The sequence below is a fragment of the Dermacentor albipictus genome, unplaced genomic scaffold (assembly GCF_038994185.2).
Source record: "Dermacentor albipictus isolate Rhodes 1998 colony unplaced genomic scaffold, USDA_Dalb.pri_finalv2 scaffold_13, whole genome shotgun sequence".
Classification (NCBI taxonomy): domain Eukaryota; kingdom Metazoa; phylum Arthropoda; class Arachnida; order Ixodida; family Ixodidae; genus Dermacentor; species Dermacentor albipictus.
In genome coordinates this window covers 11,089,622-11,103,248 of record NW_027225567.1, presented here as the reverse complement: position 1 = coordinate 11,103,248, position 13,627 = coordinate 11,089,622, and the positions used below count along the sequence as shown (strand labels likewise).

Here is a 13,627-nt window from a genome sequence, read left to right as displayed (position 1 = left end):
AAAACTTTATTTGGTCCTGCAAGTAGTGATAATTAACCACTAAGTGGGCCCTCCCACGTCGGGACCGGAATACCAAGCCTCATGGCCACGTCGTGAGCCTGCTGGACAGCCCGAAGTGATGGAGCGCTACAGGAAACTCCTTGGACGGTTAAGCTCGCTTAGGAGTTGACGACAAGCTTCAGTGCCAAAGAAAGTTGGCTCCGGTGATGGGCTGACGCAGGCTGCGACGACAAAGATCCACGAAAAGGTACATCTGAGACCAATGCCAAGAGTTGCAGACTTTGGTCCGTAGGTCCCGATGGTCGATCCGCTGATCACGGCGAGAGGAGGCCAGTCGGTAGGATGGTGGTGCTCAGCCAAAATAGGAAGAAGGACGCAAATCTCGGTGCCAATGTCGGCGAGATAGCGGACTTTGGTGACACAGTCGGTGAAGTGGAAAAGGCGACTGGATCTGGGGCCGGGAACAGTGGTCGCGTCAGTGTTCAGCCCAACCATTTTCCACATAGGAGCAGGGCTGGCGGCACCAGTTCGCACGAGAGCCATAGCAACAGTGGTACCAACAAAGCATAACGGCAGGAGGAGAACTGCGTTTAAAGTGACCGAGGCTGGAGCGGGGAGGTCGTGAAAAAGAACGCGGCCAGCCTGTTCGGATGGCAGCGACCTCAGCTGTTAGTCGCGCTATTGCTGTCTGAACTACTCGTTAACTTCGAGAAGACGCGCATAGCTGTCGCCAGCGGCTGCGCCGTGGGATGTAGGATCAGGAGGGCGATAGTCATGGAGGGAAACCCGACATTTGTAATCTTGTTAGCCAAATGGGACAGAGATTCCAACGTCGAGAATGAAGACGCAGTCAGGATTATGCGCACCTGTGGTGGAAGGCGCTGCAGGAAAAGTTCCCGGAGAAGTGCGCTGTCAGTTGGAGCTAGGTCTCCAGCCAAGGCTTGCATATGACGCAATAAGTCTAGGTTTGTGATCATCGAGCTCCTCCATTGTAATTCCCATTGTGTGTGTAAGTTGGTGTAATCTATGCTGCACCGTTTCAGTGGTGCACTGGATGAGCGTCGCTTTAAGGAGGGAGGCTACACTTGAAAGGCAACTTTTTTATTTGTGTGCAGATCTGAACGAAAGTTTCACACTGTATTTTATTGTGCACATTCTAAAAATGTAATTAATTGTATCATAGGTTAAGTAGTATCCGATATACTCTAAAAGCATTCTAACGAAACTGGAGATAGCGTGATATTCTAGTGCGACTGGAGATAACTATTCGAAGTGCGCGTTCAGTTTTGCCATGCATGAGTGAAAGGCTTTGGCCACGCCGAGTTTGTCAACTGCATGAAGTCGGCGTGGCCAAGGCCAAATGCGCGCGGCAAAACTGAATGCACGCTCCGAACAACAATCTCTAACCATGCCCCTCTGCCCTCACCTATACTGCTAATCTGAATTAGCTCTAACATATTCATACCAACGCGCCTCTCACAATAATAACTCATTCTAATTTGCCAGTGGATTACACCGGGACACGAGGTTGGAGTGCCGGAACACCCTCACTTCCGAAACTTAGGTCAAGATATTTAACAACATCATTGCAAAGAGTGAGTGGCAAACGTTCAAAGCAACAAAACAAAAGCTTTGTAGTCCCATTTAGCTCAAAATGAACTCTGTGATGAGAGATTGGTGGCCTCCCTAGAGGGAGGATGCAGTCACTTTCCACCGCATTTCAGTCACCTGCAACACTCGAATGGAGCAGTCGCCTTGCCGCTGCTGCTGAAAGTATTCTTTCACTTCTTCGATGAGGTCAACCACTTGCCGTGAAGTCAGCCTGACTGCATGTGGCTCAGTTTCTTGCTCGCTGTCGTCCGATGGCAGCTCGGAACGGCCTTCGATCATGGCTCTCACCTCCTCGTCCGTCAGTGGCTCATTCTCAACAACACCGTTGTCAAATGTGACAAAATAAAAAAAAAAAAGCACTCTACTCCGAATGCTTCCCTGACCCAAGGCCACACAGAAGGATCTGATGGTTCGCCATCTAGGACGGATGACTCCTCGCAGGCAGTCTCATTTCTCGGGAAACCAGTCTTCCTGATGCAGTTTTCGACGACATCAGTTTTCACCTGTTGCGAAATGCTCGCCAACATTTCCAGTGGGAATCTGCCGTCTATTTTCGATTCCTGACTACTTTGTGCGATGAAGAGAAGGCATTCAGGGCATGTATGATAGGCAGCTTTCACGGAGTGCACGACACCTTGATCAATTGGCTGGAGTACTGGTGTCACATTTGCGGGAAAGTAAGCTCAATTACTTCAAGCTTGGGTGGTTTCATGGGGCTTGAGCAGCTGTCCAAAAAAAGCACCTTCCTCTTTTACTTGATCATTTTCCTATCGAACTACAGCAGCCAGGTGTTGAACAGGTCTTTCGTCATCCATGCTTTTGTGTTGGCAATCCAGTCAACTGGCATATTCCGTACGTGCCACAAGGTGCGAGGCTGTTTTGATTTTCCAATAAACAGCAGTTTTCTTTTTTCTGTTCTGTCCACGTTGCAACAAAACAACACAGTCAAACGCTCTTTCGAGGGCTTACCATCATGGCAGTATTGCCGCAAACCACATACGTTTTGTTTGGTTTTGCTTTAAGGGGGGACGCGGCCCTCGAAAACCAAAAAATCACGAAAAAAACTGTTGTATATGTGGTTTCGGTTCCAGTTTGGGGATCACCTGCCGCCAGAGGCACCAGTGTCGCTATGTGTTGTCACGATCGACGACACGCCACACGTGGTCCCGAACTACCGCTTTATTTCCCGAACGCCAACCTTCCGCACCACACAACCACACTCCGAGTTCTCCCTTTTGCCACTCTCTCCCCGCACGCTCGCACGCTCGCGCCGCTGTCCTCTCCGCACTCACGCCACCTGTTCGTCGCTCAGTCAACTACAGTCGATCCCGCGCCTGGCCTCCGAGAACCGCGGCTCCTTGTCGTGGGTCTTGGGCTGGCTTGCCGCGGGTCTTGCGCGTCACAACTCTCCCCCCCCTCGAATCGTGAAGCTGTGCTGGTAGGGAGGGGCCATGGCTCATGGTAGAGCATCAACTGATCAGCATGGGCAGTAGTTCGATGACGTCCTGTAGCTGGATCGCTCAAAACAAAGTTATTGTCACCTAATCGTTTGATTACACAATAAGGTCCACTTCGCCGCGGTGCCAATTTCGCCGAAACGCCCTTGGCCGCATCACTCAAGGTATGGGAATCCAGGAGCACAAGGTCACCCTCTTTGATGGTTGTTGCCTGACGATGACGGTCGTAACAGGATTTCTCCACCTTCCAAGCAGCTGCCTGATGTGACCGAGCATACTGGAGGGCCTCTCCAAGGCACCGCTGGAGTTCTGCAGCAAGTGCATGGTGTGCTGCTTTTGGAGGCTCTGTGTCTTCCTTGTCGCTTGTAGGTTCCCATGGGGTGCGCAACTCGTGGCCGTAACACAACAATGCTGGAGTATATCCGGTGACAACACTCTCGGCAGTACGCATGGCAAGGGCGATCTCAGGTATGTGCCGGTCCCAGTCTTTGTGGTTGGAGCAGTATGCCCGTAGACACTGCTTAATTGTGCCGTTGTGACGCTCCACCATTTGGCCAGCCGGCCTGTAAGGCACTGTGTGGCGATCTTTGATGCCCCAGTGTTTCAAGAGGTTGCGCCATAGTGTGCTAACAAAGGGCTTGCCATTGTCACTGGTGATGGCCACAGGTGTGCCATGGCGGCAGAAGACTTGCACCATGCACTCCAGTATTTTTGCACTTGTTGCTGCTCGTAGAGGGAAAAGCTCTGGGAACTTCGTAAATTTGTCAATAACTACCAGCAAGTATTTGTGGCCCCGGGGTGTAGATGGCAAGGGCCCGATAATGTCAACACTGAGCTCTTCCATGGGTGATGTTGCCCACTGACTGCTCATGAGGCCCTCTGGTTTCTTGCGCCGAGCTTTTGTGCAGCAGACAGTACAGCACTGCACATACTTTAATATATCTGCTCGCATGCCCAGCCAGACGAATCGTGCAGCCACACGCCTCAGAGTTTTGAAAAATCCAGCATGGCCTGCAGTGGGATGGTCGTGGGCCACCTTCAGTGCCAGCTGCCGCAAGTGACTAGGTAACCACGCTACCTTCTGGTTGCCTCTTTGCTGAACCAGCAATCCGCTTGGCTGCAGTTCCGTTGTTTCGGCCAGATCACGAAAGAGGCGATGATCACGGTCCGAACTTGGGAGCTGAGTCCCTTGGACCACTGCCTTCAGCTTTAAGGAATGAAGTGCAGTGCTGTCCTCAACGTGGCACGGTGCATGAAGAAGTTACAAACCAGCAAAGAGGTGAGAAAAATTTAGCAATGTCAGGTCTTCTCTAAAAGACTGTACGGTAAATTAAAAAATTATTTCGCAAACTTTCAGACACATCAACGCGGTTACCTCCAAATTCTCCCCCCATTAGTCGCAATACACTGGTGCCACCCCTTGCATTGTTTGAAGCACCCTTAGAAGTACTTTTCTGTTAAGCGACAACGGCTTTGTTTATCTTTTCAATTGTCGTAACATCCTTGAAATGCTGCGCCTGGAACGCTAGTTCGCATTTGGCGAAAAAAAAAAAAAATGAAACAGCATAAATCAGGCAAATAGGGAGGGTGTTCCAGCACAGCGGTGAAAAACTCAGAACATTGCATAGGAGCTGTGCTTTTGTAAATCCTACTGCATTCAGCATCAAGAGCACAGAGAGCACACACCTCTTCAGTGACGGGCACCAGAGCCAGCAGGGCTTCGCGTGCCTTATCGCAGTCCTCTTGCTTGCCCGTGATGAGAATCAGGTCTTCCTTGCGCGGCTTGCTTGGCTCCTCCTCAGTGGCCGCATCGCCGTTCACCGCCACGTCTCCATTCTCCAGCGTCTCCCGATCACGGAAGTCGCGCTCGGGGAACTTGATGTGCACGTTGAACTCCTGGTTGATGCGTTGAACCTAGGATAATAAGCAAATGAGGTGTGGCAAGCGTTAAGACCCAGAAGTACACCCTTGCACAAATTAGTATTGCATCCTACGATTCCTGTGAATCCCTATACTTTCACGTCACTTTTAATCTTCTAGCATCTCTCAAAACAAACTGAAAGCCCTGTGTTGTGGGTGACTTTCATTTCGCCCCATTTGAAATCCATCCGCTGCAACAAGGTACAGAAAGGACATTCCTGTTCTCGACAGAAAGGCATTGAGGCTTCCCTCCCCATGCAATGATTCGCTACACATCACTGCACTCCATTTTTATCAATTCCATCGCTGCTTATAACATGGTGAAAGATTAACAGCACGAGTGAAATATGAAGGATGAGTACTGTCCTGTTTATATTGTGCTTCAAAAGCTCCACGAGCCATCATCCACTTTCTTCAATTGACATCAGTTCATCCGCAAATCCCTCTTGCATGAGACAAGAGCCACAGTAACATGGCACAGATGAATCCATCGCACTCACTGTTAACCTAATGCCATAAGTTACCAGCTAGCACAAACCCACACTTTGCTTATTACATCTGCAAGAACTATGAAGAAGCCAACAATAATTATTCCCTGCACAACGTAGTATAAGAAACAAAGTGAATATCGGCCCAGACGAAACTCAGATAATTCAACGAGACGTGGAAGGGCAAAGCACTCATGAAGCGACAGTTAGACAGCATCAGATTAAACGGGCACTGACCTTGTGGCCTTTGGCGCCCATGATGGTACGGTGATGCTGCTGCGGGATGACACACTCGATGGTGACCCGGGCTTCAAGATCCTGGACAATCTCAAGAATGCGCTTGCGAGCGCCCTCGACGCATTCCTTGGCCCCCTTGAGGGTGACGACGGCACTGTGATCGCCGCTGCGCGGGAAGCTCACTTGCACACCGCCAAACTCGTTGGCGATGTGCTGCAGCTCCTCGCCACGCCGCGCCACGAAGTGGCGGTGGTACTTGGGGTCAATGTGCATCTCCTCCTCCACAACTTTCTCCTGTTTTGAGGAAGAGGCAGCGAAAGAGAGAGGGGGGAATGGTGGGTCTGCTTGGCCTAAATTCATAACTTCCAAGACTGGCTGGAAGTCTTTGCATAGGAAGAAACATAGGAACATAGAAGCATAGGAAGAAACTTTGCTTTCTTTAAATTACATTTTATTTGAATTATGAAAGGGCGTTGCATATTTACTAAAGTTAATATTCCTAATCAGCAGAAAATAGAAATGAAAGGGGATGGGAAGACAGCTTGCTGCCATTGGGAGCCAAACCCACAACCTCTGTGTGATGCGTGCAATGCTCTGCCAATGGTGGCTGTCCCTCGATAAACATTCTTGGGTGTTTTGTGTATGCGTACTAAACTTAGTCCTAAGAGTTCTAATCAGTTCCACTCATGACCATGGTAGCCAGATGTGGAATTTACTTTCAAGCATACTACTGACCAGGACAAAGGTTAATCTACACCAATTTGCCATGAGTCAGTGACCTGGGTCTGTATTCTGAAACGTTCGCTTTGGCCACGCTTCCGCCAACGGCACGCGCAGAGTGGCCGTTTTAGCAAAACCAGAAAATAAACAGCGCCATCTAGTAGTTCCGGCCCACGTCATTTTAACGCGATGGTGTGGATGGGTGCTCTCGACACGTATTGAATAGACGAACACGTCTTCGGCATTTGGTTGGTGATGCTGTGTAGTAGATGTGAGAGGTGGTAGGTTGGTGGTAATTTACAGTAGTCTCTTTGGTGGCGTCTTACACGCGTTGTTTCGCAGCGATATTTGTCGATTCATTTAAAATAAAACATTTTACACTTTATTCAACTTATTTTACCTAAAGCGGCCATAGCCAACCGTATGGTCAGTGCGCAGAACCCGTACTGCGGCCACTACACTTGAAAACAACACACCTGAGCCGTTTTGCACTCAAACAGCGCGGTCTCTCATGCGATGCAAAGCGTTCGAGAGCGCATTTGGTAGTGCACGCTAACGTCACAGGTAAGCAGACGCTTGATTTATTGAACATGGCTATTGCGGCGGCGAAACTATTGCGGAAGGCGAGCGTTTCAGAATACAGCCTGTTCCACGCTCAAGCTTTGGGCCATTGCACATAAGGGGCCGTGTTATTGGTCCATCACTTTCACAGCATGCATGAACTCCGTTACCCAGCAAAAGCGGGTGCGACGTAAAGGATGCTGTACCTCACATCAGAACCAATTTAATGCAGCACAGTTCACAAGCATGTTCTCGGGACGCACTTCGCTACAAAACTGGCAGCGCACTAATTGCTATGCCATGCAATAGTGAAATTGTTATCCAAAAAGCCCTCAAGCCAGAATGTGGCCCTCAGGTTTTCAAGCACACGTACAGCGAACGAAAATAGACATGTGCTCAAGAAAAGCCACTGACCAGGCTTTCAATCATTTCTTCAAGCTGCTTCTTTGCGTCCAGCACAGCCTCCTTCTTGCCAATGATGACGATTGTGTCCTGGTTCTCGTCACGTTCTAATGGGAAGATGATCCTTGCACCCGTCTTCTCCCTCACCTGCACGTATTCAGACAGTTTTACAATTGGGCACGTAACTATGTAAACAGATCAGGATAGATGCTCTGCACACAAAACCAAGAAGAAAAAATGTTGCACAAGCTTTTTTTTTTTGTCTTTTAATTAGTACACGGAAAGAAGAGCACATGAAGGTCAGCAAAGAGGACCTACCTTGCGAATGTTGGAACCATTTTTGCCAATCAAGAAACGGTGGTGTTTTGGTTGCGCCCGAACTTCCTCTGTGTAGCTGGACAATTGCTGAAATGAAAGAAAAAAATATGTTTGTGCTTCCTCCATCTTTACATGTCCGCTAGATATGGCTTAAACCTTAGATAGTGATGACTAGGAAAGCACAGCAAGCTAGACCCGATTATTAGGAGTGCTAGAATGCCTGGACAAAGGGTTCTCCCTAGAAATATTTGAAGGGTAGACATCCTGCTATCGAGGAAGAGCTGTGTGTTACAGATACAATTAAGCCTCTCTCTCTCTCTCTCTCTCTTCCTGACACGAGATTCCACGATTCTGAATTGTAATTTTGCCAATTTTGCTTTTTGGACATATTCAAAACTAACGTGAGCCAGCAAAGCGCCCTGCTGCGATTGACAAACTTTGCCAGGACAAAGAGCTGCCCAGCTCAACACTGTCAAAATGAGCGCAAAACACGCAGGGGCAGTTTAAATCTGCATCGGCCAATAGGAGTGCTTCCTGTGCCCGCGTACCTAAAGAAATGAACCATGACACTAGTTTTTTTTTTTTATTTCATTGCAGTAGCAATTATATGGACACTTCAGGTAAATTTCCACTGCCGCGTCACCATGAGGTTCCGTATAACTTTCAAGTGCGATAATATTGCGGCCGCACCCTATGCTGTAGATGCGAGGGAAAGCATGCGAGGGTGAACCGAGAAGGATGGTGGCTTGGTGCAGCAGTGTCTTCTAACGCATGCAAAGGGGAAGCAGGCCAATGTGCATGTGCCCGCGGCTGGGCACCCATGCCGCGGGCACATGCGTCCCATCTTGGAGGCAATCTGCAGCGGGTTCAAAGACGAGGCGACCCGATATAGCCGATGGCGTTGTGTGCACTGCGTCCTCCTGCGCCTAGTTCACGTTGAAGCGAGAGGCGGCATGATGGGGAATTCTCTAGCAATTGCTACTGCTCTTCATCACGGTAGCGTTCTGACAGCGAGTGTCCGCGGTCATTTGGAAAGATTGGATGCGCTTTGTAAACGATCACAAGGAAGACGGGACAGGCGCAAACTAACAACTGAGGTTCATTCGAGGGAAACATGTAAATATCAGTTCATGCCAGGGCAGGCAGATCAGGGTATTAGCAGCTGATAAGAGGACAAAAAAAAAAATCAGAAAAAACCCAATGGCGTGGCTCAGCTAATATTCTCTAGGAAACGCGCCTCCCTATTGTAAAGTATGATCGATGTGTCACCGATACATGCTTGTCCCTTCTTTTTTATATAATATGCCTCTAGAAGTTCCCGTGCTTTTTCGTTACTGCACTTGCACAGGATCTTAACCTGCTTGAGCAGAGGCCTGCATTTATGATCTAAGCAATGCATAGGTAAATGACGTTGCTCCCGGTTTTTAATTGAACTTTCATGTTCTCGGATTTGCACGTTCAAACAACGGCCCGTCTGGCCTATGTAGGTTTTGTCACGTCAGGGGAATCTGATAAATAACGCCAACTTGGCAATCTACATGGGGGTTCTTGTGTTTCACGCCACAGCCACCTTGCTTCTTTCTGGCATGAAGTCTCCCAATGCGGGCGCAAAGGTGACTCAGCTTGCAGGGAGCCGAGAAAACGAGTGGGACACCGTGCTTGGTTGCTATCTTTTTCAGATTGTGTGCAGTTCTGTGAACATAAAGGATTACGACTGACTTGGAAGCTTTGCTGGCAACATCAGTGTTTACTTTTTGAGGCGCTTTAAAAAGCCTCTTTTCGAGTGTTTCAACAACTGCCAGCACAACCACATCAGGGAAGCCAGACTCTTTCAGCCTAGACATTTGCATGTCGAAGCTGGCCTGCATGGCATGTGTACATGACTTTTTAGAGATTGTTCGATAACCTGTTTAGCAATGGCCCTTTGGGTGATTTATCATCAAATTCTTGTCCTCGTACCAAAAGTCTCAAGCTACCTTTGCATCGATTGCATTTATGTTGCCAGAGCGACCTACACCAACCTGCCTCAACTGGCGCAATACTGACACGGAATATCAACCATGATGCTGCCGCAGAACTATTTAAATTTACTTGATTAGGTTTAGCTGCAACGCAAACACTGGGGCTGTATTTTGTAACAATTCTATTCCTTCAATACTATTACCAGCCCAGTAGACAGCAATGATAACTTGCACATAATGAGTTGAGGGAACACAAACACACCTTTTCGTTGGACAGGTTGAGCAGCTGCTTCTTGGCCTTGTCGACGTCATCCTTGGGTCCGCTGAGGGTGACACGGTCGCTCTTAGAGTCCTGCTGGGGGAACGTGATCTGGACACGGCCGCAGTCCTCCATGATGGAGTGGATGAGGCGGCCCTTGGCCCCGATGATGGCACTGTGCAGGTTGCAGGGGATCATCAGGTGCACCTCTATGACATCGGCCTGCTCCCGCTGGGCCTCCAGCAGCTTATCCTTGGCGGCGGCAACGCTCTCCTTCTTGCCCGTGATCATGACCACGTCCGAGTTGCTTGACTCGAGGGGCAGGTCGATTCGTGCCTCCGTCTCCTGCTGGATTCGCCGCACCAGCGGCCGGCCCTTGCCCTGCAAAGGCAATGGATGCAGAAAAAAATGTCAGAACACTTAGCTTCTGGATCAATATGCCCAAGTGTGGAATGTACAGGCAGGGACAAAATAACATGGAATCTGCAAGTGGCGTGCCGAGATGCATTCTTGCACCCATTCTGAAGAAAACTTATACTAATACCTTTACAAGTGACCATTCAAGAATATGGCGAGCAAATTTCAACGCATTGCTGCACACACATACGCTTGCTTGTGATGTGGTCACTGTGTATTTTGACGACTGTCATGCTGTCGTTATAGACAGACGAAAGTACAGTCACAGAATCTTCATCTCATGGCAACCTAACTGAAGTTCACAGAGTTGCGATAGCCGAGTGATCACAGGTTTCTTGCAACAGTCATGGTCCTGCACCTCCCTTACATAATCGCCGCCCTAATTGGTGCCGACATCAAGCATGGAGTTGGCGCCACTTGAAACTGCTTGAACAAGTCGCCGGGATCGTGTCACCATTTAACATGAAAATGAAAAACGCTGGACACACCATACTCAATTGACAAACAACAAATGGAGCCTTTCAATACTTGGCAGCTCCGCTTGGCTTGTCCTGAAGTTTGGGGACATTTGGTGACTACTGAATCAACTAGGCTTCGCTAGTTTTGCTAGGAGGACCCAGCAGCATGGCCAACGACTTATTAAAAACGAAAACAAGGCAAACTTTTCTCATTTCCGTGGCGACAATGGCACAAAGTAGTGCAGGTGGAGCCCTAATATCGAGCAGTGCACCGTAAAATGTCTGAAATACAGTGAAACCTCAAAACCTCATTAAACCGTAGTTGGCGGGAGCTCGGAAAGAGTACATACTGAATGGTACAGTAAAACTTCGTTAAACCGTAGCTGGCCGGAGCTTGGAAAAAGTATGTACTAAACGGTAGTACTGCTCAAGAATGTTTGGTGCGTGTAGGCCTCTTAGCATGTCTTGAAAAGTCATTCACGTAGCATTCGACAGCATTCTACAGATGGTAAGCGCGATTATCATTAGCTAGACTTGGCACACGACATATCGCTGCTGCATGTTTGGGGTGCGATCATTATGTGGGAAAGAAATAAAAGAAAGGAATTTTGACGACAAAATTCAGGGGTGCGATCACTACGCAAGTGTGATCATTATGCAAGTAAATACAGCAGTCCCGTCCTGGCATACCTGAAGATGCTTGAGGAACTGCTTGAAAAGCACAAGGTCCTCACGATGGCTTGAGGCCTGCAGCTCCTGGCATATCTGGCTCAAATGCCGGTAGCATGCCTCCACATCCTCCTTCGGACCTCGGATCAGGACCTTGTCATTGCGTGATCCAGGCTCCGGAAATGTGACATTCACCTGCAGGCACAGATTCATAAAACAAAAGATGTGTAAACAGACATATTCAATACAGGCTGCAGCTGGCTAATAAACAAAAACATTTATTACAGAAGTGGCCACAGAAACATTTGGCACGTCGGCAAAGGGGGTACTTAAATCTTAACGTAAGAGGGGATGTGGATTTTTGGCAAGTTTTGGCAAGCAAGTTTTCTTTGCAGTTCATTAAGCTGCAATTTCGCACCACAGGAAGCGCAATGGTACAGACACACAAACAAAAAAACATGAAAGAAACACCTTGTATCAGGACGCACCGGTGCCAGCATGGCCGCACTAGTCTGTTTCTCCTGCTGTGCCAATCACGCAATATCTTCAAAGATACTTGAGCAACTTGCTTTGCTATTCTCTGCAAGTATTCCTGGCAAGGTTGCGAGAGGGCAATAATTACCGTATTTATTCGCATAATGATCGCACTCGCGTAATGATCGCACCCTTAAATTTTGTCGTCAAAATTCCATTTTTTTTATTTCTCGAGTAATGATCGCACCTCGAACTTGCCGCAGCGATATGTCGTGTGCTAAGTCTAGCTAATATAGATCGCGCTTACCATCTGTCGAATGCTACGCGAACGACTTCAAGACGAGCCAAGCGGCCTGCACGCACCAAACATTCTTAAGTAGATGCCTCATTTCATTACTTTCATCACTTTCAGCCCTTCCATGACAAAAAGAGGTACAACCAAACTTGCCTTTATTATGGGTTGGCTTTATAATGGTTGATGTCAACAAAAACAATAAAGGCGCATTTCGATTCTTTTCATCTGCACTCGTGAGCACGCAACAAATCGCGCGCGGCAATGACAGTAGCCACGTTTACTCTGATACGTTAAAAGTGTACCCTATTCATACGCCGACGCTTGTAACACAGCCATGATATTCGCCCACCCTTAGCGGAAACGTGTCGTATTAGGATAGTAGTGAAGACAGATGCCGCAGTTTCCGCAGCACGTCGGCCATGCATTTTTATGTCACTGGCAGCTAAGCGCGCCCACCTGTTTTTGTCCCCTCAAAGTGGACATGGCTACGTTATTGCCGCAAACTTGCCGATATTAACAATATTATTCATCACTGATACGGAAGAAACTGTTTCAATGCACGTAATGTACTCACAAGAAGAAAAAAAAAATCGCGTTCGGCGCGTTTGGCTTTCTCCGCCGGCCGCCATTTTTGTTTTGGTGTCCCGCACCCACAATCCCGCAGCAAACGCGGGACGAAAAAAAAAAAATTTTTTTTCGCGGGAAATTTAACCCCGCGTAATGATCGCACCCCTGAATTTGCGTCAATTTTTCTGACAAAAAAAGTCCGATCATTATGCGAGTAAATACGGTATACACAACGCCTAAGCTACACCTAATGTAGACTGGAAGGGTCACTTTTCGTTGATCTCCTGTGTTGGTGCAACGCAGCAAGCAGTGAAAAATAAATCAAGAACCGAGCTGACAAGCCGCAAGGAAATGCGGCCACATATCACTTTTCATAGCACACATTTTGCCAGTGGCATTTTCGCACAAACATCATTCAACTCAATAGTTATAACACAATGTTACAACATATTCAGAGCAACTATGATGTGCTTCTGTGTACAAAACCTGGCAATAGGGCCAGTTAAGAGGCGGTCATCACGAGCCTGTTCTTGTACCAGCTGTGTTGTGTCACTCAGCAGCGAAGAGTCAACCTCCGAGGCCACAGCTACTTCATCAAATGTAATTTTGCCTTCAGGTTCTGGAACAGCAATGGGGAACAGCGTCTCATGTAGGTTGTCACTTGGGTTGTCTTCACACTGGAGAGGGGCTCTACTCAAGGCATCAGCGGGTATGTTTGCCAGCCCTCGTCTGTGCTTGATTCGGCAGTTGAAGCCCTGCAGCCGAAGAACCCAACGCTTGACCCTGGGTGAAGCTTGGTCGGTATGAAACATC

At 48.3% G+C, this 13,627-nt stretch overlaps 1 protein-coding gene across 11 annotated transcripts in view; it reads right to left on the bottom strand.

Annotated features, from left to right (window-relative positions):
* The window catches only part of LOC135915696 (uncharacterized), a 293,473-nt gene that overhangs the window by 177,836 nt on the left and 102,010 nt on the right, over nt 1–13,627 (bottom strand). For all 11 annotated transcript variants that reach the window (XR_011509490.1, XM_070528622.1, XM_070528621.1 and 8 more), the window contains 6 exons: nt 11,500–11,673; nt 9,938–10,315; nt 7,715–7,801; nt 7,409–7,543; nt 5,714–6,007; nt 4,755–4,982 (listed from right to left, as the gene is read on the bottom strand). Coding sequence is in view for 10 of the 11 variants with exons in the window: in XM_070528622.1 (XP_070384723.1) it covers nt 4,755–4,982; nt 5,714–6,007; nt 7,409–7,543; nt 7,715–7,801; nt 9,938–10,315; nt 11,500–11,673 (1,296 nt within the window). In the remaining variant the exon portion in view is untranslated. The remainder of the gene's footprint in view (nt 1–4,754; nt 4,983–5,713; nt 6,008–7,408; nt 7,544–7,714; nt 7,802–9,937; nt 10,316–11,499; nt 11,674–13,627) is intronic.